Here is a 24,236-nt window from a genome sequence, read left to right on the forward strand (position 1 = left end):
CTTATCTGTAAAATGGGGGTGGGGGAGTGAGGACCCTCTACGTTGCCTTCCCAGTCCTACTCGGAGGGCCACAGGCCACGAGGACAACCCCCACCACCATTTTTCCGAAAAGGAAACTGAGACTGGACTAGGGGTTCAGTGGAGACACGGTGGTGCCAGAGGTTTGCGTGTCTGTTTTGCCTCCAGGGCCCACCCCCTGGCTGTGGTAGAAAAGGTGGGGTGAGAGGTTTGGCCGAGAACAGCTCAGACTCCCCCAGCCCTGAGATGGAGGGAAGTGGAAACCTGGGCCCATTCTGGGCCTGCTCCCCACCCTCCAGCCTATGGCGGCGCACTGACCTCACCTCTGCCACCTGGTGGCTGTGGGGCGGGGAGGGGGCATCTGAGGGGGTTTGGGAGGGAGAGGAAGAGACTTAGATGTGGTAGTCCAGGTTCTGGGGCTCCAAATACTGCTGGCCGCTGACTGTCTTCTGAGCTGGGAAAGGGGTGGGCAGGAAAGGCAGGTGTCTGCTGGGCAGCTCTGATCAGAATCCCATCTGCTGACTCCCAGTCCATCGCCCCTTCCCAGGGTGCTAAGCTGTGACAAATTCCAAGGACGCTGTCCAGGGTGGAGTCCAGGTCAGGAGGTTCTAACCCTGTGTCCCTGTGTGGGAGGGTCGGCAGAAGTGTCAGCGGCTGACTGGGTGCACGGGATGGTCCAGAACTGGAAGAGATGGTCTCAGCTCCAGGCCCCAGAGCAAGGGGCACCACTGTCAGAGGAACAGTTCCAGTGGGGTGGTGGGCGACCACAGGGGGCTGGCACAGAGTGGCCAAGTGACCCAAGCACTTGGGGAGGACAGGCCACAAAGAGAAAGACACTCAGGGGACATCAGGTCCAGCTGGTTCAAGGCCAGAGGCCTGCCCTGACCTCCTAACAAAGGAGCCTCTTGCAGGTCCTGGGCCCTGCCCTGTGTACAGCCCAGTGTGCCCTGGAGGCAGCTGGGATTCCAGGTGGTCTCTGATGGAGGTGCCTGTCAGTGCGCCTTCAGTGTGAATCTGCACTCCAGCTCCACAGGCTTCCCTTCCTCCCAAGGGAGGAGAGGGCTTCCTCCCAAGGGAAGGGAGGGCTACAGCCTGGGGCTCTGGAAGCTGCCACCAGGGTGAGAATGGCATCATAGGTCCTAGCAGGTTGGACCAAGCTCAGGGGTGACCCTAGGATACAGATACCAAAGAATCAGCACAATTCAGGCTCTTTCTTAAAATCATCTTGTACTAAACTCCAAAGAAGACAGGTCAGCTGGTTACCCATTGTTGCCATTTGTATCAGTTTAAAAGCGGGGACAGCTCTGAGAGCAAGTATTAAAAAAATACAACACCCAGCTACAAATTAAGCAGCCTCCCACTTGATCATTTTCCTAGATTCCTTCTGGTTTATGGTGGCTTCCCCAGGCTTAAAAAAAACCCCTCCTACTCAGAGTACCCCAACCACTCGAAAGCACAGAGCTCAGCCACGACCTTGGAGGGCTGCCATAGATGGTATGATTTTAAGCCAAATGCTAACACGCCATACTATGCCACGCAGTCTGAACCCTGTGGCCTGCAGTGCCTGTGGTTCTGCAGGGTTAGCCGGGGAGCAGCATGGCTCCCAGAAAAGGGACGGGTGAGAGCTGGGGTGAAGAACCGAATTCAATCTCCAAGCCCCTGGCTGCTGGCCCAGAGGGAGGGCAGGGACCACCTCCTGCCCCCTCCGTCGCTACGGTTGCTCGGGGCCGGCCGTCTTAGTGGTCACCAGCTCAGTGGAACCCAGCTCTGTGGCCGGCACAGGGACGCTGTGGGCAGGTGGGGTGGTAGCTGGGTCTTCACTGGGCGGAAGCCAGATGGGAGCTGTGGCATCCAGGGTTCCCGGGGAGAGGATGTTGTCACTGTCCAGGGGCTCTGGCGAGGTGGGAGGGGAATGCAGGGTCAGGATTGGGTCACCGCCTGCGCCCATCCCTGTTCGGGAAGCCTCCCTGGAGGAACAGCCCTCTGACTTATGAGAGAGAAGTCAGTTGATGAAGTCCCACTGGTGGGACTGGGGAGGGTGGTACACGACCGGCCCTCCGGACAGGAAGTGCTGGCAAAATGGGAGAGGAGGGGTGGGAACCAGTCTGGCTGTCCAGAGAGAGGGCAGGACAGACCCCCTCCCTCCACCGGGCTCCCCAGCCTTGTGTCTCTTCCCCACACAAGTCTGGGACGCCAGAGCCGTGCCCCTCGCCTGGACCGGGGTCTGGGACGGGACTATTTCTCCCTGCTCAGCCTGAGACCCTCGGAGCGCACTCTTCATCCCCTCTGTCTGCATCACCCCCTAGAGCCCTGCCTCCGCTTCAGACCTCCCCCACGCCTTTACCCTGCCCCTGCCCCTGCCCCTCGAGGGCCACGTCTCCCCTCCGGCGGCCCCCAGCCCTCCCGGTTCCCGTAGACGCGGGACTTACCATCCTGGTCTCCGTCCCGGGCCTCCAGGGCCTCCGGGGCAGGCGCCGCGCCGGGCCGCCGCCGTTGGCGCCTCCAGCCCACCAGGCCCAGCAGGACCAGGGCCAGCGCCAGGCCCAGCAGCGCGGGGGCGCCGAAGAGCAGCGCCGGCAGAGGCAGCGCGGCCTCGGCCTCGGCGGCGGCCCCCGGCCCCACCGACTCCTGCGGCTGCAGCGCCGTCCCGGGCGCCAGGCTGCTCGGGCCGCCTGCTGGAGGGGACGGGCAGGCAGAGCGGAGAGACGAGAGGGGAGGGGGAGGGTCGGAGGGAGGCGAGGCTGGGCCGCGGAGGGGAGGGACAGCCGGACGGGGCAGGGCAGGGGGAGGGGGAGAGAGGGGGCCGTGAGGGCCACGCGGCGACGGCTGGGGCCCATCCAGGCCCCAGCCCACAGGCCCCCCCTCCTCTCCCGTTAACGCGATGCCCCCCCCCCGATGTCCTGGGACAGGTGGGGGTCATGCCTGCGACTCTGGTAGGGCGGGGGGGCTCCTGGCAGAACCCTCCCTCCCCTTCCAGGGCCGCCCTGCGTGCCATCCAGCAGCGCGGCTCAACCCTTACCCGGTCTAGGCTCTGTCGTCCGGAGGAGACTGCAGGCCACACATTTGCGAACCAGCGGGTCGAAGCACTGGGTCTGCAGGCACTGCGGGGCGGCCGGCCTGTCCCTGCCCCTCAGGCCCCTCGGCCCTCGCCTCATCCTGCCAAAGCCCATGCCTGTCTGCCTACCCGGCCGGGACTGAGTCTGGCCTCTGCTGCCCCGTGGGGAGGAAACCGGGCGGGGCCACCACCCACCCCGCCCTCCTGCCTGCTGGGGTGGGACCAGGTGGGGGCCAGTCTTAGCCAGGGCCCCGGCACCCCAGACCTTCTATCTGTGGTTTCTCCATTCAACCATCACCCCCAGACAACCACTGGGCAGGACCTCTGTTGGGCGCTGAGATGAGGCTGGGGCTCAAACCAGGGCCTGCTCCTGGGGTGCAGAGGATGGGCCCCTTAATCGGGACACAGACCTCTGGGTGGCCTCCTCTGTCCTGGTCCCCAAGGCCAGCCCAGAGTCCTAGACCATGCTCACCAGGCATCTCCCCCCCACCTGCCTCCTCCGGGGAGCCCTCCGGTCCCTCTCCGGCAGAGCCGCTCGGCTCATCAGACACATCCTGAGTGGCCACGCCGCACCAGGCCCCAGACGGCTCCCACACCGGAGGTGGCGGCGGGGGAGACAATGCCTCACGGCAGCGGCCTCGGTGAAGATGATCGCCACGGAGGCGACAGGAGAGCTTTGCGGAGGAGATGATGAGAAGGCGTTTGCTAGGTGGAGTGAGGCCTAAGGGAGCGCCCAGTGCGAGCAAGGGCCTCAATGTGAAGGCCAGGGAGTACTGGGACCAGAGGCCCTTGACGGAGAGAAGCTGGGACTCCGGCTGGAGAGGCACTGGGATGCCGTGAAGGGCTTTGGGCAGGGCGTGCCGTAGTCAGATTTGCCCGGCTGTGGTTAGCGAGGAACCTCCGGCTGGAGCAGAGGGCACAGACGGGGTGGGTCCAGGGACAGCTCGGTCTCCAGATCCTGAGCAGGAGGGACACTCAGATCAACAGAGGAACAGACAGACGAACAGACCAACGCCCGGGAGGCAGGAGGCAGCTCACTCACCCGACTCCTTTTGCTCCTTTTGCTTCCAGGCTTGCTCGCCTCTGTGTCTCACCGAGGCCCCTCCTGTCTGTCTCTGCTCCCTGGTGTTTGGGGCAGACCCACCTGTCTCTCACCTGTGTCTCTCAGACGGAGTCTCAGACAGACACACGAGCCCCCTCGACCTTCCTGGACAAATGCTGCCCCCTCCCTGGGGGCAGGGGCTGGCAGAGAGCCTCATGGAGGGCCATACCAGACCCCTAAGCACTCAGGGCTGGAGGCGCACAGAGGAGGCAGGGAGGGGGCTCAGGGGTAGGAGTAGATCTTTAGCCGTTCAAGGGGGAGGGAAACCTTCCAGGCAGAGAGAGGGGGTGGGCAAGGGCAGAAGCACAGAGAGGGACAAAGGGGAGGCTTGCTCTGGGCACAGGCATGGCCACTGCCTCAGGGGAGGCTGCAGATGGGCAGGGCCAGGCCTCAAGGCACAGGCCTGGGGCGGTGAGGGGCCCCAGGAGGTGTCTGAGTGGGGGAGAGATCCTCTGAGCTGTGCCTTAGAAGGGATCCTCTCCCCCGCTGCTGTGGGGTTGGAGGCTGGACAAAGTGAACAGAACTGGCACCACGGAGGCTGGTACCATAGCCTAGGGCCAGGGAACGAGCCAGCAGCTGTTTAGGAGGAAAGAGGGATGCCACGGAGTGAGGGGAGCAAGGCTGGCCCCCAGGTTTCCGGCTCCGGGGACCCTAGGGCTCACACAGAACCCTGAGTTGGCCGGCCTTGGGGAGCCCTGGCCCACTGCCTCTCTGTCCCCTACCCACGGGCCAGCAGCTCCGTGGCAGGAAGGTGTAGGCGGTGGGGCAACTGCAAAGGAGAAGTGGGTCTGGGGCGGTGGGTGTGGGTGTGAGAGTGGGTGTGTGGGGAGGGGGGTGGGGAGCCCGGAGCTGGAGCGGCATCAGGGCAGGGAAGGCCCTCCTATGGGGCAGAGGGGCGGCGGGGAGGCTGGAAGCCTGCGCCCCATTCCCCGCCCCATCGGCATCCCTACGGATGCTGTTATTACCTGTTACCCCAGGGACTGCAGGGCCCTTACTTGCATCAGGCATCCGTGGAGGGGGCTGGGTCTCGGCAGCCTGGAGGGGGAACCTATCCCTGGGTGAGGGTGGAGCCAGGTCTGGGGTCATTTACTTGAGCCATCACTGCAGGGGCTGCCCCCGGCCTCTGTCTCATCTCACCGTGGCTGCTCTGACTCCGGGGGAGAGTTGTGGCGCGGCTGGTCGTGGACCCTGGCGCAGGCCACCTGAGGGAGAAGGGGAGATACTCAAAGGTTTGACACAGAGGTTTCCCGGGTGCCTCCCAGATGCCTGAACAGCCAGGCGCTGAGGACAGAGCGGGCAACAGGACACGTGTAGATGGGGTGGGCGGGCACCTGGCTCCGGACAAACCTTTTCACTTGCGCCTCCTCAACAGGGAAGCGGGAGGCCTCGAATCTCTGCTTGGACGACTTAGAGAGGAGCTGTTAAGAAGAGAAATTTCACCATCAGACCAACGTGGTAAAAAGTTATCCCTCAACGTATTCTTTTTCTTTTTTTTCCACATAGCTAAGTCAATTAGTTTTTAAAATTCATCTTCTACGTCGCTTTTTAACTATGAGATGTGAGCAAGAGAGAAGAGTTAAAGTTTCTGAAATCAATGTGGCTCAAGAAAAGTTCCCTTGTTCTTTCGATAGTTTTTACTTTAAATAGTTTGGTATCATCACCTCAATGCATGTTGAAACAGAAAATGAGGGACTTTGTTGCTGAAAAACCCTTCGCATTGAATCTATCAGCGTTCTCACATTTTCATTCATTGATGAGTTTTTTTAAAAAGACGATTAATTGGAGTCTGTCAGGGAAAAGGGAGTTTCCCTTGATCTGTATCCCTAAAATGCCCCCCCAAAACACCCTCCCCATGGTTCTGACACAGGTGCTATCATCATGTACGTTTTTCAGATGGGGAAATAGGGGCTCTGAGGGGCAAACGGGTGATCCAGCGGGTCCGAGGTGGCCTGGATGGGGTCTGTGTCCAGCCGACTATGAAGTGTGGCCTGTGCCTTTTGTGCCTCAAGGACAGGACTGGGGAAGTGAGGAAACTCTGCCTGTTGGACAAGCTCAGTGTCACGGTGGGGACAGTCCCCAGGTGCAGAGAGACACAGCCCCCCAGATCTGGATGTGAAAGTGCTCTGAGACCCGGGATGCATGTATTCTGTACTTAAAAATTAGTTTTTATTTGTCATTTTGTGAGTAATATCTGAACACAGTCTCATGAAAAAAACCCTCAAACAATACAGAAGTCTATGAGTAAGAAGGGGCATTTCCCTGCCACCCCCAGAGGGAGTCTGTTTTCACTTTGGAGTCTTTTATCCCAGTCTTATTTTTACGCCTTTAAATTCTCGTGTACGTGCGCAGAGAAAAACAGGTTTTGTGTTTCACAGAGGGGCCACGTGGCATGGATTGTTCTGTTGGCCTTTTCCTGGCCCGTCCTGAGTGCTGCGCTGGCTCTCCTGCTCCATCTTTTGGTTTTTTTTGGATGGACCTGGGGCCCTTGGCGGTGAGACCGCAGAGCCCCAACCACTGGACTGTCCATCTTATTTTGTCACAGCGGCTGGAGCCCCTGGAGTAGTGGTTCCCTTTGCCTTTGTCATGTATTAGCTGTGACATACAGTAAACTGCCAGAAAGTGCCCCTCACCGGGGAGTGGGAAGCATGCGATGTGGGGCCTCTGGACACTGGGAGAGGGTGGGAGAGGCAGGGAGCTCAGTACAAGGTCCTGGTGAGGCCAGAGAGCCCCCGGGGCCCCTCTTCCCCGGAACCCAAGTTATACAAGGGCAGGTCATCCCTTTAGCCTCACGGCCACAGGAAAGAGAGTCCCCATCTCCTGCGGCCAGGCCTGCAGGTGTGTGAGGTGGACGGGGCGGTGAGGCTAGGGTGGGGAGGGGGAGGGGCAGGAACTTGCCCCGCGGCCCTGCCCGGTGCCATTCAGGGCGCCACACAGGAGGGACAAGTTGGCCCCTGGCTCGGGGCCTCCTGGGGGCTTTTGGCCCCTGTGTGAACGGCACAGGCCAGGCCGACTCCGCGTGCAGACACCAGGTACTTCCTGAGACCTGCGATGAGTCAGGCACTGTTCTAGGTTCTGGGGAGACAGCAGGGAACCACAGAACCAAAACGCCAACAGTAAAACCATATAGTAGGTGAGGAGGTGAGAAGTGCCGGGGAGAAAACTTCAGGACCGAAGGGTGGCAGGGAGGGCCAGAGACTTGGGAGAGGCCCGGTGAGACCTCGGAACAGGGGGACAGAGGGGCGAGTGAGCCCGGAAGATGTCTGGGGAGGAGCGGGCAAGGCCCAGGGACCAGCACAGCAACCAGCAGGGTGGCAGTGTGCTCTCTCACCACCTGCTTGGCCCTGTGCCCTGCGTGTCACCTGAATCCCTCGCCTCAGTCCTGTGGGGGGAGGTGGAATTGTGATTCTTGCTTTGCAAAGAACAGAGCAAGCTCAGAAGGAAAAGGGATGAGCCAGGCAGCCCCTCGGCCCCTGAGCTTTCCCGCCACCGCTCCCACGATACGACATCTGGGGGTCGATGACACTGGGGGGGTGGGGGCAGGTCCGGCACTGAAGAGGACCAAGCACTGGGCACCCCCTCTGAGCCTGGCCGGGCAGGGCTGTTATGCAGTCAGACCAAGCCTCCACCAAATGCTAGCTCCCAGAACCCCCCAGGGAAGGCTGCCTCCTGCCCAGGTCAGGGGCCCTGGGCACTGCCCATGCCCTCTCCCTCCCAGAGCTGGTCCTCAGGGACCCCCCCATCCACAGGGTCACGCTCCAGCAGGACTCACAGATCTGGGATGTGCAGGGCCCACCACACCGTCTCCCTCATCCTCTCCAAGTGTCTGTGAGAAGTCCTTTCACAATGATTCTCTGCTCGGCCCCAGGGGAGACCTACGGATGGCAGGCGGGGGGGAGGGGGGGTTGGTTTAAGTCAGCAGACACCTTCTGGAAAGGGTCCCTTTGTGCTGGCCCGGCACCAGGTGTGAGGGGCCTTGACCTCAAAACCTCCTGCGCTCACCTTGCCCACCGCATCCCTGCACCCAACCCCCCAACCCTGGGGCCACGTCTGCGGAGGGCACGGAGGGTGTGCATGGGCAGCTGCGGTGGGTGTCAGGCACTTCAGCTTCTCGGAGCTCAGGAGAACCTCAGCAGGCCGTGGGGCTCAGGGATGGGAAGTAAGCCGCCCAGGTCACACTGCAGGTCGGCCGCAGACCCCAAGTCAATGGGACTCAAAGGCCAGGTCCTTTCCCACTGCATCACTTCCCCTCTGTGGCCAGGCTGCCCCTGCCCCTGCTCGCTGAGGGGTGGAGACACAGGTGCCATGCTGCGGGGGCCCCCTCCCTGCAGGGAGGCCCTGAATGCTTGGGCCTGGGCCGCCTCTTATGGAGAATGTGAGCTCCTTGGGCCTGGGCTCCAGGGCTGCCCACAACCAGGTGGCCTGAGGACACAAAAGAGCCTGTGACCCTGAACAAGCCCAGGCCCTCTGACAGCCTGGATGCCTCATCCACACGGTGGGGGCCCAAACGCCCCGCTCCCTCCTCTGTGCTCTCAGAGAGCCCTCGGGCTGCCCACCCACCCGGACCTGCTGACCAGGGGTCCATGCCAACCTCAACAACTGCCTCCAACGTGACCACCCTGTGACCGTGGCCAGCTCCAGAAGTCTTCCATTTGCTTGGAGTTTTATGTTTAAAATAACAGCTTCTGATTCTCAGTCCTCACAAGCGGCTGGAAGAAAGGCATCAGTTAGCCTGACCCCATTCTACAGATGAGGAAACTGAGGCACATCGAGGGTAAGTGACCTGCCCGAGATGGGGAGATCAGTAAGAAGCCAAGTGCAGCCTCTCCTGTCTCCCTCCACAGCACCCAGCGCCAACTCCGGGCACCACGGGGGCGTAAAGACCGCTCTTCCGTCACTTCCCTCGGGTCAAACCGTCTCCTGGGCGATGTTGCTGGCCCCTACGCCCCGACTGGGGGCAGTGGGCCTGAGGGTGGCCGGCAGCCGTTTCGGGGTTGGTCAGCTCTGCTGTGAGGCAGAGGCGGCCTCTGGGTTCCAGGGCCCCCAGCCAAGCTCGCTGGAGCTGACAGCAGCGACAGCATCGCGTTCCCCCAGCACTTGGAAGGCTCCCAGATTCTCGGCTGGAGAACGTGACGCCATTTCTCTTGTTAAATGGCACCAGGTGGCAAAGAAAACGTGACACAGGGACCAAAGAGAGAGAGAGAGAGAGTGCCTCATGCTGGCTGGGGGTGGGGGCGGATGTATGGGGAGGACCCCACCTGTCTCCAGGCAAAATGACAAGCCCAGAAGAGGCAGGCACACTGTGCGCACACCACTGCACTCTCCTGCTTGGACACCGTGCTCCATCCCTCAAAGCCCCCCCCTCCCCCACAGCCCTGCAAAGCCCCGCCCTTTGTGGCCCAGGCTCCTGAGGGGCTGAAGACAATGCCGGTTTGGTTTTCTAGGAGCTGCAGGGGCCCTCTTGGAAGGCCGGCCTCCTGGACCTCTGCTGATCCTGTCCATCCCCCCAGATTCACCACCCACCTTTACTGCCAGCCTCTTCCTTCAAGCCAGACCCGCCCCAACCTCAGCACAGAAGCTGGCTGCCCTTCCCAAATGCTGGGAGTCCTTGGGCTATCCTTGTGCCCCAGGCCTGCTGGAGCCTGAGGCTTGCATCCTCCTCGGGTCCTGCGGTGGGCCGGGGCCCCTGGCCTGCTCTCCGTCCTCCCCTCCATGAAGCCTCCCCCTGTGCTAATGGGAGACTCTGCCCTTCCAAACGGCTGCTTTCTCTGGCTCGAGGCCTGTGCGTCCACCATTTCTGCGTTCTCAGCTCAGGGCCTGCCCAGCAGAGATGCCCAAACCTTTGTTCACCGATTAGGTGCCTAAGAGAACCACCAGAGAGGAAAAGCAGAGAATTGGGGCCAGAGGTTGTCTCTGCCTCCAAGTAGCTGTGCGACTGTGGATATGTCTCTGATGACAACAGTCTCAGTTTCATTAACTGAAATGGGGAAACGCTGTCGACCTCACAGGTCTGCGGGGACGGTGGCAGGAGCGACTGTGTGAGAAGGGCTCTGTAAAGCGTGGAGCTCTGCGAAGGTCGGGTGGGTGACGTCTGGGACCTGAACCAGAATCTCCACAGCTGGCAGCTGAGGTTCTCGGCGGGCTGAGGGGGCTCCCTGGAAGACAGCCAGGCATCTGCAAACCTTACCGAGCACGCACGAGGGTTCGGGCGCTGGGCCAGGTCTGGAAGGAACCCAAGGAGAGGAGAAAGGCGGGCCCTACCCTTATGAAGCCTGCGCCCGAGTTTCAGGCTGGCCCATGCTTCAGTGGAGAGCGTGAGCTGCGGCTGCCATGGAGACGTCAAAGCAGAGGCCCTACAGTGCTGGCACCGTCCAAGGTATCAAGCAGGGCCGGTCGGTCCTGAGGCCTGAGGATGGAGGACAGGCCGGGGCACAAGCAGGGTGGGGTTGGGAGGGCGCTGTCACGCTCCAAGGTAGCCAGGACTTGGCTCTCTTCCTGAAGCCTCTCCCACCGGGCCCCCTCTTACCCCCAAGCTCTCACATGCGTGCCCAGCCGGCCACAGGGGAGCAGGAGAAGCCCGGACCTGGCTGCCAGGGTTTCTGGATTCTAATCTGGCACTTCCACACATTCTAATGAGACCCAAAGGAGAAGGAAAGCAATGGTCATTGCACCACCTCTTGCTGCCAAAACAGAAAGCAGCCCTCAGTCAGATTCTCTCACTGAATTCTCACAACCTTAAGACTTCACAGTGTAATTCCTGGATGTGCACCAGTTTTTGAACTTAGCTCTGTGTGATTTCAAATAATAGTTCAAATAACTGTTCACTGAGTGCTTACCTGGCACCGTGTAAGCATTAACACGTTTATTGTGAAACACATCAATCACTCCGACAAGCGGGAGAGCAATACAGCCTCAGGCACTTCCCCTCCACCGGTTCTTACAATCCTCACAGCACAGGGTAAGCAGAACAATCTCCATTTCTCACCTGGGAAAACTGAGGCCCCAGGAGGCAACAGCCGGGTCCTATAACCAGGTGTGGCGAGGCCAGGATGCGGAGTCAGACTGGGCTCATAGAGTCCAAAAGCTCCCCGTACCCGACTCCTAATTGTTCCGAGTCAGTTTGCTCATCTGCAAAGTCAGAGCGGTGGAAGAGACCTGTGATTTTCACACTTTTTTTAGCCACGGACTCTTTGTTCAGTTGAAGTCTTAAGTGGAGAGAGAACACGTGTGATGGATGAAGACCCGGGGCTCTGCTGGAGTGAGCGGGGGAGGGGGAGGGGGGCTGCAGTCCCACCGGCTGGGCTCCCCACCCCCCGCCCCCCGCAACAGTGACTGTTCACTGAGCCGGGCACCAAGCCCCGGGGACGGGCGGCACGGGGGCCGGTGGCCCTCACAGGTCCTCCAGGGAGGGGTTCTCAGAGCTCCCCAGCAGGGACAGCAGGGTCAGGGCCGAGACGCCGGGCACGTGGCCGGCGCAGATCTGCAGCATGCGGACCAGGCGCTGCGCCATGGTGGCTCGAAAGTCTTCTATCTGCAGAGGAAGAGCAGAGAACAGCGGTGAGGGGCCTGCTCGCCTCACGGGGAGCAGCTCTGAGGGCTGCCCAGGGGCGCGGGGTGCTGAGATGTGGGGACAGCTCAGGGGCACCGCTGCCCAGCACGGCCAGGCCCTTGTCTGCGCCACCCCTCGCCAAGCCGTTTCCAACCACCTTAGTTTACCGAATCCTTCAAACACCCTCCAGGGATCCCAGAGACGATGACCCCTGGCTCCAGAAGGAACGAAGGCTCAGCAAGCTGGGCTGGCGAGGTTAGGTCAACTGCCCAGAGGCACACAGTCAGTGACTGCAGAGCTGGGATCCGAACCACGGCTAGTCCCAACCAGTGCTGGGGTAGAGTAGGCCCCAAAGGCTTCCTTAGCTGGGATCTGCCTGAGAAAGACGCTCACAGGGGGAGAAAGGAGGGCTGGGTAGAGAGTGGCCCTTTCCGAGGACAGGGAGGCACCATCAACAGACGATTCCTATATCAGGGCCTCTGAAGGGCTGGTGGGCCCAGAGGAGCTGTGGGATTAGGCAGGGGCGACAAGACTGTCTGTCCTAGAGCATCAGATGGTGCGGGCAGATGACGTGCTCATTTTAAATGCTGAAGAATAAACAGTGACGCTCAGATGTTCTCCCCTGACCAACAGGAGGCCTCAGAAGCATCTCCCCCTCCCCCTGTTCCCTCTCACTGGGGAAAGGGCGCCACCATCCACCCAGTCACCCGAGCTAGTGGCCGGCCATCCCCACGTCCTCCTGCTCTTTCGCCACCATTTGCCACCCATGACATCCTGGGTTTTAAACCCAGAGGCGGCGTCTCAGTCCTCGTCACGCTGGCCTCATTCGCACCGAGTCTGCTCTCAGCAGCATCTGACGCAGCCACCCCCTCTCCTCGACAGGTCTTTCCCACCTGGCTCCCAGGACCCCACCCTCCGCAGCCTCTCCTGTCACCTCACAGGCCGCTCCCTCCTCTGTGCTGTCGACATCTAACTGCTGGGGGGGTCCCAGGGCTTGGCCTTTGCATCTCTTTCCCCCACACTCGGTCCCCAGGTGACCTCATCTAGCTCTGTGACCTTCAAACCATCCAATCGCTGAGGATGTCCAAACTGCATCTCCACACCTTTCCTCTGAATGTTAGACACACATGTGCCGCTGCCTGCTTGGTTTCTGTGTAGACAGCGAACAGACTCCTCAGTCTTACTGTGTCCAAGACGGAGTTCCTGGGCGTCCCCCCAAAACTGCGGTCGCCCCCCCCCATCTCAGCCACAGGCAACCCCATCCTTCCAGTTGCTCGGGCTGAAAACTCCAGAGTCGACCTTGACTCTTCTTCCTCTCCTGTCTCACCTCCAGGCCATCAGCACATCTGTCGGCCCCGCCCTGGAAACACCCAGCATCACAGACCATCTCATCTCCCTCTTCCGCAGACACCACTGAGCCCAGGCCACTCTTAACTCTTCCAGACACAGGCCCCAGGCCCATCTCCTTCTTTCTGCCCCTGTCTCCCCTCAGTCCACCCTCCTCCCAACAGCTGCAGGGACCCACTTAAAACCCGAGTCAGGCTGTGTGTCCCCCGCCCCCCAGCCCCACACTTTCCATTGCTCCAGTCTAACTCAGAGTGAAAGCCACCACTTGTCCTGCGACCCACAAAGCCCCACGGTCACTCTGACTCATCTCCCACAGCTCTGCTCCAGCCACCCATGCCTCCCTGTGGACCTCGAACACAGCAGGCAAGTTCCAAACTCAGGGCCTTTGCACTTGCTGTTTCTCCAACCTAGTGGGCCTTTCCACCAGGAGGCTCCACGGCGCCTTCCTTCAAGTCTTTACTTAAAGGTCATTTTTTTCTAGTGAGCCCCTTCAACCCCTGTGTAAATCTTGCCACTTTACCACCACCTGACAGGTCACATCTCCATTCTCTAACACGCCGTACGTTCTACTTCCTCCCTTTGTTTCCTCCGCTAGAGCAGGATTGGGAGGTTAAAAACCGTTCTGCTCTATACTGCTTCCCTAGTGCCTAGAACAATGCTCGGCGCACTGTAGGTTATGTAAGAAATACCTGTTTTATTTTTTTAAAAATTAATGTATTTATTTTGGCTGCATTGGGTCTTCGTTGCTGCGCACGGGCTTTCTCTAGTTGCGGCGAGCGGGGGCTACTCTTGTTGCGGCGCGCGGGCTTCTCATTGCGGTGGCTTCTCTTGTTGCAAAGCATGGACTCTAGGCACGTGGGCTTCAGTAGTTGTGGCACGCGGGCTTCAGTAGTTGTGGCACGCGGGCTTCAGTAGTTGTGGCACGCGGGTCTCAGTAGTTGTGGCGCACGGGCTTAGTTGCTCCGCGGCATGTGGGATCTTCCCGGACCAGGGCTCGAACCCGTGTCCCCTGCACTGGCAGGCGGAGTCTTAACCACTGCACCACCAGGGAAGTCCAGAAATACTTGTTGAATAAATCCTCTGAGTTCTGCGGCCTCTGCCTCTGAACTATCCCTCCAAACTGCTGCTGCTCTCCCTCGGACTCCACAGTCTGCTTCCCGCAGCAGCCTCGTCCTGAGGCCTCCTGCCTCTGGCCAGGCCTCCTCCCATCCGCACTTCATACTCCAGAGGTGTGGCCCCCAAATCCCACTTCTGACCCTATCATGGCTGCCCCGTCACCTACGGGAAGGAATGACTGAGTCCCACTGCCACGCTTCCAAAGCTGTGCATGTCCTGCTGCTGCTGCGTATGTTACATGTCGGTCTATTTCGCTTGATTCTGAGAGGCAGGGCCAATGTCTGAGGCATCTGTGTTCTCAGGGACCAGCCCAGGGCCCGATCAGCGGAGCTGGGAAATAATTTCACTGGGCGAATCCCACACCTCCCTGGGTGTTTCCTCATATGTAAAACGGGGCTAATAATTCCTGCCACGCAAAGGCCTCAGAATACGGTGAGGCTGCAAGTCGATGAAGCGGAGGAGTGCGCCCCGAACAGGACAACAGCGCTACGAGGGGTGTTGACCGTCCAAACACTGGGTGCTTTGTAGGAGAGAATGCCAGGTCTCGGTTCTCAGCAGGGCTGCTGCTGGCTGGAAATAGAACGTCAGCCACAGACCTTTTTCGAGAAAAGTTCTCAGGCTAGAGGACAACCCAGGACCTGGTACAGCCTGCCACCTCATGACCACACACAGAACTGCAGCACCACGGGCACCTCAGCTGTGGAGCAAAGATGGCGATTCCCCTTCAGAGCCAAGAGCAGGCAGGCAGGCAGTGTGCGTGTGCGCGTGCGCGTGCGCGTGCATGCGCGCGTGCGTGTGTGTGTTGGGGGTGGGTCGATTTGTTCAAAGCCACACTGTGTGTGTGTGTGTGTGTGTGTGTGTGTGTGTGTGTGTGTTGGGGGTGGGTCGACTTGTTCAAAGCCACACAGTCAGCCCGCTAAGACAGGAAAGAGACAGCTGCACACCCACCTGGCGCCTCCGTTGACTTACTAGCTGTGTGACCGTGAGCGCGTCTCGCCTCTCCTGTTATGAGGAAAGCCTTTAGGGACAGGCCCCTCAGGGGTGCCCCGGGCCTCAGGTCCTACCTGTGAGATCAGAGCGTCGGTCTGGTCGGGGTTCTTAAAATAGTCATCAAATGTGAAACACAAATTTGTACATGTTAACTGATGCACTGAATGAGATCTGGGGCAGGTCTAATGACTTCTGCAGCGTGGGAGTAGTAATGAGATCTGCCTGAGATCTGCCCCAATCCCCGCGGGACGTGGCAACTTCTATTGCTAACAGTCACAGGTTCTGCTAATACTACTGACACCTCCTGCCTACATTCACAATGATAAATTTCTCTTAGAGGTTAGTGAAAACAAGAAGTAATTTGTTTTCTCGTCCAGGTCCGCAAATCCCCTGAATTCTTCTCCCTTCCGACCAGAGGGGTCCAGAGACCCCAGAGTAAGAACCCTTGGTGATGAGGGACCACACACTGACTCAGTTCCCTCTTATGACATCGCTTTGCTTTTGGGAACAGGTGCGAGACCCAGAACAGAGCAGAAACACAAATCTTTAAAACGAATCTCAAAACCAACTGAGCAGGTCTGGCATGCGGTGGGGCAGCCCAGGCCCTGGGAGCCCCGAGGCAGCAGCGCCGACTCCCGCTGAGGACCCTTTCGCAAAAAGTCATCAGGTTCTGTACCGCACGAAGAGAGGCTGAGGAGCAAAATTCAACAGCAAAAGAGCGATCTGCTGTGCTCACCCCACAATGAGCAGTCACCTCGTGAGAAACACCAACAGAAGCAAGTCAGGGCAGAACTAATATCATATGTACCCATCCAACCGCCTACCCAGCTACCCAGCCTCCCCTCCTGCTGCCTGCTAGACCCCCTGCCCCGGGCCGGGACCAGACAAGGTCTGCAATCCAGGGATGTCAGGGGGACACGGGGCACCTTTACTGCTGGTTAAGGAGGCAGACAAGATGCCTGGCCTCACAGCACTTAACCTCGGCAGGGAAGTGAGATATTAACATGGACCCACAGGTACACACACAAGACTTAGTTACGACTAGAGAGAACGACGCAAAAGCAAGAGGTGATGGCGCCTGGTGTACGAGCAGAACTCAAGATGTTCACGGAGCCTCACCTACTTTACCCGTGCGAACCCAAGGCTCATGGTGACCCAGCCAAGGACGGCGGGCAGCAGAGCCGGGCCTCACACGAGGGTCTCGCCTCCACACCAGGATCCCCTTCCCCAGGGTTCTCAGCGAGCCTGCAAGGAGCACCCCTGCCACGCCCACTGTGCGCTGACGGCTCCATCCCTCAACCCGCGGGCTCGGGGTCCTCACCTCCAGGTCACAGAAGAGCAGGGGGCTCCGGTAGGTGTGCGCCAGCTTCACGACGGTGTTCCGGTGAATGCTGCAGTGGCTCTCCCGCCCAGCTGCAAAGAAGCCGCGGCCTGTCATCTCTACCTGCATGGCTGTAATCTAGGAAGCACTGGGCCAAGTAGTGCATTTCCCCTCTCTGGGCCTCAGTTTCTTACTAGTCAGCGGGGTGACGATCCTGTTCTACCTTCTTTTCAGGGCAGTCGAGATCATCAAGTCGGAAAATAGGCTGAAGGGGCTTGGATAGAGTGGTCAATAAAAACATGAATTTCCTCATCTGTGAAATGAGGATAGTAACCACCCCTACTCTGCCGAGTTGCTATAGAGATTCAGTGAATGAACACACAGGAGTGACCTGGTGTTCATCTACCCACCAATGCTTACTGAGAATAACCTGTGCCAGGCTCTTCCTGCAAGGAGCTCGCGGCGCAGCAAGGGCAGACACACCATCAGTGTCGGTAGAAGGGTTAGGAGTCTCTGACAGAGGCATGTGTGGGATGGACACCCCGAGGGCCCAGACTGCAGGGCTGGTCAGGTCCCCCAGAAGGCAGAAGATAGGGGTTAGCGAGATAAAGAAGAGGAAAAAGTACTTGAGAGAAGCCACACGCTACAATCATTAAAGGCATGGGCTCTGGAATATGACTGTCTAGGTGTGAATCCCTGCTCTAGCACTGTTCAGCTGCGGGGCCTTGGGCAAGTTACCTAACCTCGTGACCACGGTTTCCTCCGCTGCAAAACGGAGAAAATAGTGCCTCCTTCAGTGGTACCTGTCGTGAAGATTAAGTAATATAGAAACAAAGCACTTAGGACAGCGTCTGGTCTATTGTGAGTGCTCGACATAGGGTAGCTATTATTATTTCCACTGTTAATATTACCAAGTCTCAGAGAACTACAAGCTGAGCCAAAGAAGGGAAGAGTAATAGGAGATCAGACAGGAAGGCAGGGGCCAAACTGCAAACTACTTTGCGTCTTTACAGGAGTTTGGATTTTGCTCTGAAAGCCACAGAGAGCCCCTAGGCACGTCTAAGCTATTATCTCAGCGGAATTAACTCGGCAGACTGATCAGCTCAGATTTGCTTTATAAAGACCGATGACATCAGATTCCAAAATGCATGTGTTTTCGATCACCCAGGCTACCTTTGCAAGGAGTCCACCACAGGCCTGGCCCGCAGCCGGCCCTGGGTTGGCGGGGGAGGGGGTGGGCGGTGGGGGAGGGGGTGGGAGGCAGGGGACGGATGCACTTACCGCCTGTGGCGAGGAAGCTCACCTTCCCCAGGAAGAAGGTGGCGTCCACGTGGTGCAGGGACGCCTCAACATTCCGGAGGCTGCAGTGGCCAGGGCGAGAGAACAAAGCAGAGGACAAACCTCACAACAGAGAAGGCAGAAAGCCGCCCCGCCTCTGATCCCAGAGAGGCCAGAGAACGAGAGGAGGGTGACGGGAAACAGCCCTAGAGGAATACTTTGTCCCTTCATACCTTTAAACTACATTTTTTTGGAATTTTATTTATTTTTTTATACAGCAGGTTCTTATTAGCCATCCATTTTATACATAGCAGCGTATACATGTCAGTCCCAATCTCCCAGTTCATCACACCACCCGCCCTCCCCCCGCCACTTCCCCCCCTGGTGTCCATACGTCTGTTCTCTACATCTGTGTCTCTATTTCTGCCCTGCAAACCGGTTCATCTGTACCATTTTTTCTAGATTCCACATATATGCGTTAATACCCTGGCAACCATGGCAGATCTCAGCCCCACCTGGGCCTAAGCCACCGCTGACTGGTTCCAGCCGGTCAGGTAGTGCGGTGTGGACTTGGTCCTGATGCTACGTGTATCTGGTGTCTCTATGCCACTGGATTCCCAGGTGTTTCCACCACAGCCTTCCCTTGATCCCTACCACAGGCCCAAGGTGTCTGTCTTGGTTTCTGTGCTGGACCCTGTGTCCTGCTCTTAGCCAGCTGTCCCCCAGGAGGGAGAGGGCAGACCTTTCTTCTGTACCCCCCAGGCTGGTGCAGTCCTGTCCCCAGGGCTGCCAGCACCATAGGGAGGCCGGATCGGGCCGCCGGCATCAACACCACCCACGCTGCCACTGCCACGGCCCCACGCTAGACTGGGCTCTGACGCTGCACAGGCCCGGACAGTCCTCCGAACACACTACGCTCCTCCTGCCCTTTACATTCACCCTCCGCCTGGAACGTTCTGCTCACTTTCACCTTTCCCTGGCTAATTTCTCATCATCTCTCAGGTGTCTATTTAAATGTCACCTCCACCGGGAAGTCTAGCCTGACCTAAGCCCTGAGAGTCAGAGGTCTTGTTTGGGCTCTCACAGCCCCATGCTTCCTTCTTGTTTACAGTACCCATCGCCGGTACTGTAACTGTCTGTTCAAAAGTCTAGCCTCCTCCCCTCATGGACCTTGAGGACAGGGGTCTGTTTCACTCATGTCTGTGCCTGCTGTCAGGGATACACAGGAGCCAAATGACACATGACACTGCTGGCCTTTATCAGTGTCTTTTAAACATCTTGCATCGGCCACGGGCTGCCCGCTCCTCACCGTCTAAGTTAACCCCAGGCAGCCTCTCCCTGTCTCTGCTCTCCTTCCCATCACAGGCGAGGCCGCTGTCCCAGCACATCCCTGCGCCAGGCCTACCTGAGCCCGGCAGCCCCCACCCTCTGGCTCTCACCTGTGTCTGCTGTGAAGGTTGACTACAAACACAATCAAGTCAATTCGGGGTCGATTCACACTGGCAGGCAGAGGGAGGGACTTTGCCAAGTGGCTGAAAAACAAGAAACTACAGGATAAACACGTGCCCGCGTCACGGTGACCGTGCACACGCCGCCCGCCACGGGGACGAGGCTGTCAGGAGCTCCTCTCCCGTTCACCTGAAGCAAGACTTTTCGGGTGAGCACAGGGGCAGGGCAGAGCTGGTCCCATCCAGAGGACTCCTGCTCTCCTCTCCTTGCCAGCAAGTTTAGTAACTGCCTTGGCAAGAGGGAGTTTTGGATACAAGATGACGTGAGGCTAGACGTCCACACTGAATGCTGGGAGGGAGACCAGGCTCGGAAGGGGGAAGGGTGTTGGACTGTGAAGTCTAGGTGTTAAGAGTGAAGCTCTTTGGAGTAAGACAGAAGTGGCCCCAAATCCCAGGTCTGCCAATTATCAGCTGTGTGACCTTGGGCAAGTCACCCTCATCGTTCTTGTCTGGACTTAGTCTCAGATTGTCAAATACCCAGCTGAAGGGTTTTTTTTTGAATCCTCTACTTCTGCCCATTTCCACATATGACTATTACTCATCTGTCCCCCACCCCTCAGCGTATAATTTAAGAATACCAAAAAGTATACAAAACACAAAAGTTAAAAAAGAAACACATACTCCTAAAAGTTCAGTTACCTAGAAATAACTACTATTAACATTGGAACATTTTTCTAAACATCTCTCCATGTACACAATGTATACACATTCAGACACTAGAATACAGTAGATGTAATCGAAAAACAGGAGGGAGTTCCCTGGCAGTCCAGGGGTTAGGATGTAGCGCTTTCACTGCCATGGCCCAGGTTCAATCCCCGGTCGGGGAACTAAGAACCCGCAAGGGGCATGGTGCGGCCAAAAAATAAAAAATAAATAAAAATAGGATAATAGTATTAATTTTATCTGAATTTAGTGGAAGCAAAATAACTAAAGTAGAATTGAAAAAAAAAGATGAACTTTGGATAAATTATTTTTTAATCAGAAGAAATTATTTCCTCAAAGAACCCAATTAAAAAAAGATTATGGGGCTTCCCCGGTGGCGCAGTGGTTGAGAATCCGCCTTTCGATGCAGGGGACACAGGTTCGTGCCCTGGTCCGGGAAGATCCCACATGCCGTGGAGCGGCTGGGCCCGTGAGCCATGGCCGCTGAGCCCGCGCGTCCGGAGCCTGTGCCCCGCAACGGGAGAGGCCACAACAGTGAGAGGCCCGCGTAGCGGGGAAAAAAAAAAAAAAAAGATTATGGAATAAATGAGTAAGTTGGTATCATTTTTAACAGTTTTAATTTTACCTATATGGGGTTGATTCTCTATTATTAAGAAAAGTGAGAAAACTAGCATTCTTATAATCTACCTTACCATTTGGACAAAACTTACAAATGTACATTTATATTGCTATTATTAATGGTATTATTATATACATTTATATTTTGCTCTAACCGTAACTTCAGACCTCAGCTAATGAAGTTGCCACTCTAGAACATAAGAGAGACAAAGGGTACTGAGGAAGGTCTCTCACAGGCAATTAAATGCTTCATCCATAAAGAGACAATCATTTTTGCTCACAGCTCATTGGCCAGAACTAGTCACGTGGCTCCACATAACCACAAAAGGCCAAACCTGGTTCCTGCCAAATACTCCAAATGCAGGCTGCCGAAAATACTTGACAACAGAATGAACAGATGACCATATGGGTGATTTGCTTCTCCTGCCTAAAAGTCTGAAGAATTATTTACTTTGGAAGTAAATAATTGTCCATTTTTCCTGGAACAAGATATATGTACCCTTTTTAATGGACAAATTCAACTCTTCACTCATTCCAGGGAAGTCTTCTACTACACTTCAAACACTTTTGCTGTAATTTTCTCAAATCTTTCTTCTTTGTAAATAATTAAGTCTTTAACCACATCTACTCTGATCCTTGCTGTTTCTATGTATTTATTAGATAGATCTCATATGGTATTATTTTTCACCTTTTTTGTCCTTAGCTCTGCAACCTCCCTTTTCCTCTCATTCTGTTGTGTTACTATTTGGTCTTTGAACACTTCTTTTAAAAATTCATGTTCCTATTAAATTTCTCAATGGCACAAAGCACTCAAAAAGGAGCTTTCTTCCCCTTTTCCCAGAGTGGGTTCTTCATCAGATTTTTTGCATGTCATGTGACTCTCTTTTTTGCCAATGGTTTCCATCTTGCTTAATGTAGGCAATTTTGTCCACATTTTCCATTTACTCTGATGCTAATTAAATTAATTTTTTTGACTTTTTTTCTTTTGGCTTTGCCCCATGGCATTCGGGATTTTAGTTCCTGGAGTAAGGATCAAACCCGTGCCCCCTGCATCGGAAGCGCAAAGTCCCAACCACTGGACCACCAGGGAAGTCCCAAATTAATTTTTTTTTTATCCTTTCCAATTTCTGAGCTATGGGTTTGAGATTATTGGTTATTTTGTTTGGTGTTCTATAGCCAAAGAGCCTGGCAAGATAGGTAGAGCACAGATGAACAATCTTTATTTTGAGGGAAAGATTATGTTAAAGGAGAATGATCCAAATCTAGAGGGTATTTCCTGTGTGGGAATTGGAAATGCCCCATACTAGGTAGAATAAGAGAACAAATCTTTCTATCAGGGAGAATGGCACCCACATGTATTCACTCACTTGACTCCTGCCAGCAGCTGTTTCTACTCCTTCTCAGTTAGAAAAAGGAAAACAAAATATACTTTAGTTACTTTTCCTCCAAATTTGGAGGGTATCTGAGCATGTACTCTGTGCCAAGTACTGCTCAAGGCACTGGGGATTCACCAGTGAGCAAAAGTCAAAGTCCCTGCCCCCAAGGGGCTGACCTTGGGGTCCCTAGGGGTGGCAGACTGGAAACAAGTAAAGAAACATGGACACTTCTTATAGTGACAAGTCCTAGAGGAAAATAGAAAAACTGTGTGACAGTGATGGAGGATGCCTTTGGACGGGTACAGATCACGCATTAGGACGGAGACTCCGAGGGGTTGGTCAACCGGCTCCACCTGTGCCCGCCTCTCTGGCGGTCCCCCTACCGCCAATCCCGGTCTCCCTTGCGCCCAGGCCAGCGATCGGACACCCCCAGCATAAGGCTACTTACACCTTCAGCTCCGATGTGCAATCTTCCTTGAGCATCGCATCGGCCAGCTGCTGCAGAAGATCCTCCTCCGTGCCCACCAGCTGCCCAGAGAGAGAAGGCGACCTACTGATACCTGGACACAACAGTGCCGCTGGAGGGCCTGGACGGCCGCGAACCCAAGATTCCGGCTCCAGCGCTCGAGGCACCCTTTTACCGAGAGGACTCCGGCAGAGGGTCCGAGGTTTGCACCCTCTCCGGTCCTGTACGGAAAGCACTCACTACCTCCCCGGACCCTTCCTGGAAAGGCCTCGTCTCTCCCGGAGGTCCGACCCCTCTACGCGGGAAAACCAAGTTTTGGACCCCCGGCACCCCGCCCTGCGCGCGGTCGCCCCGCCCAGCCGCCCCACCAATCAAAAACTGCGCACTTATTGGTGGGGACGTCCCGCAGCCTCAGAAGGGCGGCTACTCCGATTGGTTCAGAGTGTGGCTCTATGGCCCACCACACCCCAGCCAGAATAGCCCACGGCAGCATCTCAGAGAGCGCAGGGGACCTGGCGGCTGAGGCACCGCCTGGGAGGAAAGGCGGGCGGGAGAATCTGGGCTGCTGACGCCTACCAAGATGGTGGCCGTGTTCAGGCCAGGCAGTTTGTCCATCGGCCGCAACACCGACATCCCGGGGACAGGTCTAACCGCCGCTTGTACGGTGCGCGCCGGGCTTTCAAACTACCCTGTGGCCCACCCCTTGTGCGAAATCGCGGGTCACGTGACAGTGCCTGGGCGGACTTCGTGGGGGACGGGGCAGGGCCTTCTTAAAGGAACCACTACCGCCCTTTCCGAGGGGAGGTTCCACCGCTGGCTCTAGGCACATAGGGTGCTGCCTGCGGGACAAGAGTTTTATTTCACGACTGGGAGAAAGAAGATATTCAGTGATTCAGTTATTCATTTTCATTCATTCGTGCTCATTCAAGGTGCTCTTGATTCCTTCCAAACCTGTCCCTCACACATCTTCTCCATCTCAGTTGACTCCGTCCTTGCAGCTGCTCAGAACAAAAATCTTGGGTCATTCTTGGCTCCTCTTCCCCGCACCTCACAATCAATCCTTAAGCAAGCCTGTGGCTTCTATTCTTAAAATGCAAGAAGCCGACTGTTTCTCACCACCTCCACCCCACCACCAGGAGGAGCCACTCTCCTCTCTCACCAGGTCTACTGTAAGAGCCTTCTCACCGGCTCCCTGCTTCCACCCTGGTCTCCAGGGCTACTGGCTACTCTCCACACAGCAATCGGAGTCATCCTTCAAAAAGAGAAATCAGAGCAGGCCACTTCCCTGGTCAAAACCCACGCATAGTTCTCCTCTCACTCAGGTACATTGCAAATGCCTTACAGGGCCTTTGAGGCTCTGTGGGTTCTGGCCCCTGACAGTCTCTCTGGCCTCATCTTCTGCCCTTCTCCCTCTAACAACGGCTCTAGGACGCCTGGTCCTGTGGTTCCCTCTGGCTGAAATGCTCTCCTCCCAAACAGTCACATGCCTTGTTTCCTCACTTTATTCATGTTTCTGCTGCAATGTCACCTCATCAGAGGGGGCTTTCTTAACGACCCTATCTAAAATAGCAAGCCTTCCCATAATCCCTCTCTCCCCCTTTCTGCTCAGTTTTCTCAATAGCACTTCACATACCGATGAGAACTGGGCAGCACCTGAGATTTTACAAACTAATAAACCGTTACTGTTTATTAGTGTTTGGTAATGGTCTGTTACCTTTTCACGGATGCTGCAGAAGACATGAAACTCCTGGGTAAGGGACAAAGGACATTATTACTCAAGGTAAAAGCAGGAGCTGTGGCTTTACCTTTGTTTGTGTCATTTTCCCCACGTT

The 24,236-nt window shown here is 56.7% G+C and overlaps 2 protein-coding genes across 4 annotated transcripts; both read right to left on the reverse strand.

Annotated features, from left to right (window-relative positions):
- Positions 1 to 1,284: 1,284 nt before the first annotated feature.
- On the reverse strand, positions 1,285 to 3,566 carry TNFRSF13C (TNF receptor superfamily member 13C). 2 transcript variants are annotated; one of them, XM_067010308.1, is made up of 3 exons: positions 3,038 to 3,566; positions 2,448 to 2,690; positions 1,285 to 1,911 (listed from the first exon to the last, which is right to left on the reverse strand). In XM_067010308.1, the coding sequence occupies exons 1-3, from the start codon at positions 3,186 to 3,188 to the stop codon at positions 1,730 to 1,732; spliced, it is 576 nt and encodes a 191-aa protein (XP_066866409.1). In that variant the 5' UTR covers positions 3,189 to 3,566; the 3' UTR covers positions 1,285 to 1,729. The 2 variants fall into 2 exon arrangements, with proteins under 2 accessions (XP_066866409.1, XP_058937101.1); XM_059081118.2 differs by having other exon boundaries at positions 2,448 to 2,759.
- A 3,077-nt stretch (positions 3,567 to 6,643) lies between these two features.
- CENPM (centromere protein M) lies at positions 6,644 to 23,085 on the reverse strand. Of its 2 annotated transcripts, XR_010835951.1 has the most exons (8): positions 22,387 to 22,756; positions 19,213 to 19,305; positions 17,777 to 17,856; positions 16,496 to 16,587; positions 11,158 to 11,703; positions 8,764 to 8,881; positions 7,945 to 8,047; positions 6,644 to 7,218 (listed from the first exon to the last, which is right to left on the reverse strand). XR_010835951.1 is itself a non-coding variant. In XM_059081123.2 (6 exons), exons 1-6 carry the CDS (start codon positions 23,035 to 23,037, stop codon positions 11,563 to 11,565), a joined length of 543 nt encoding a protein of 180 aa, XP_058937106.1. In that variant the 5' UTR covers positions 23,038 to 23,085; the 3' UTR covers positions 10,993 to 11,562. The 2 variants fall into 2 exon arrangements, 1 of the variants encoding a protein (XP_058937106.1); XM_059081123.2 differs by lacking the exons at positions 6,644 to 7,218; positions 7,945 to 8,047; positions 8,764 to 8,881 and adding an exon at positions 22,981 to 23,085 and having other exon boundaries at positions 10,993 to 11,703; positions 22,387 to 22,466.
- Between the last annotated feature and the right edge of the window lie 1,151 nt (positions 23,086 to 24,236).

Source organism: Kogia breviceps, chromosome 12 (genome assembly GCF_026419965.1).
Source record: "Kogia breviceps isolate mKogBre1 chromosome 12, mKogBre1 haplotype 1, whole genome shotgun sequence".
In the NCBI taxonomy this organism is placed as follows: domain Eukaryota; kingdom Metazoa; phylum Chordata; class Mammalia; order Artiodactyla; family Physeteridae; genus Kogia; species Kogia breviceps.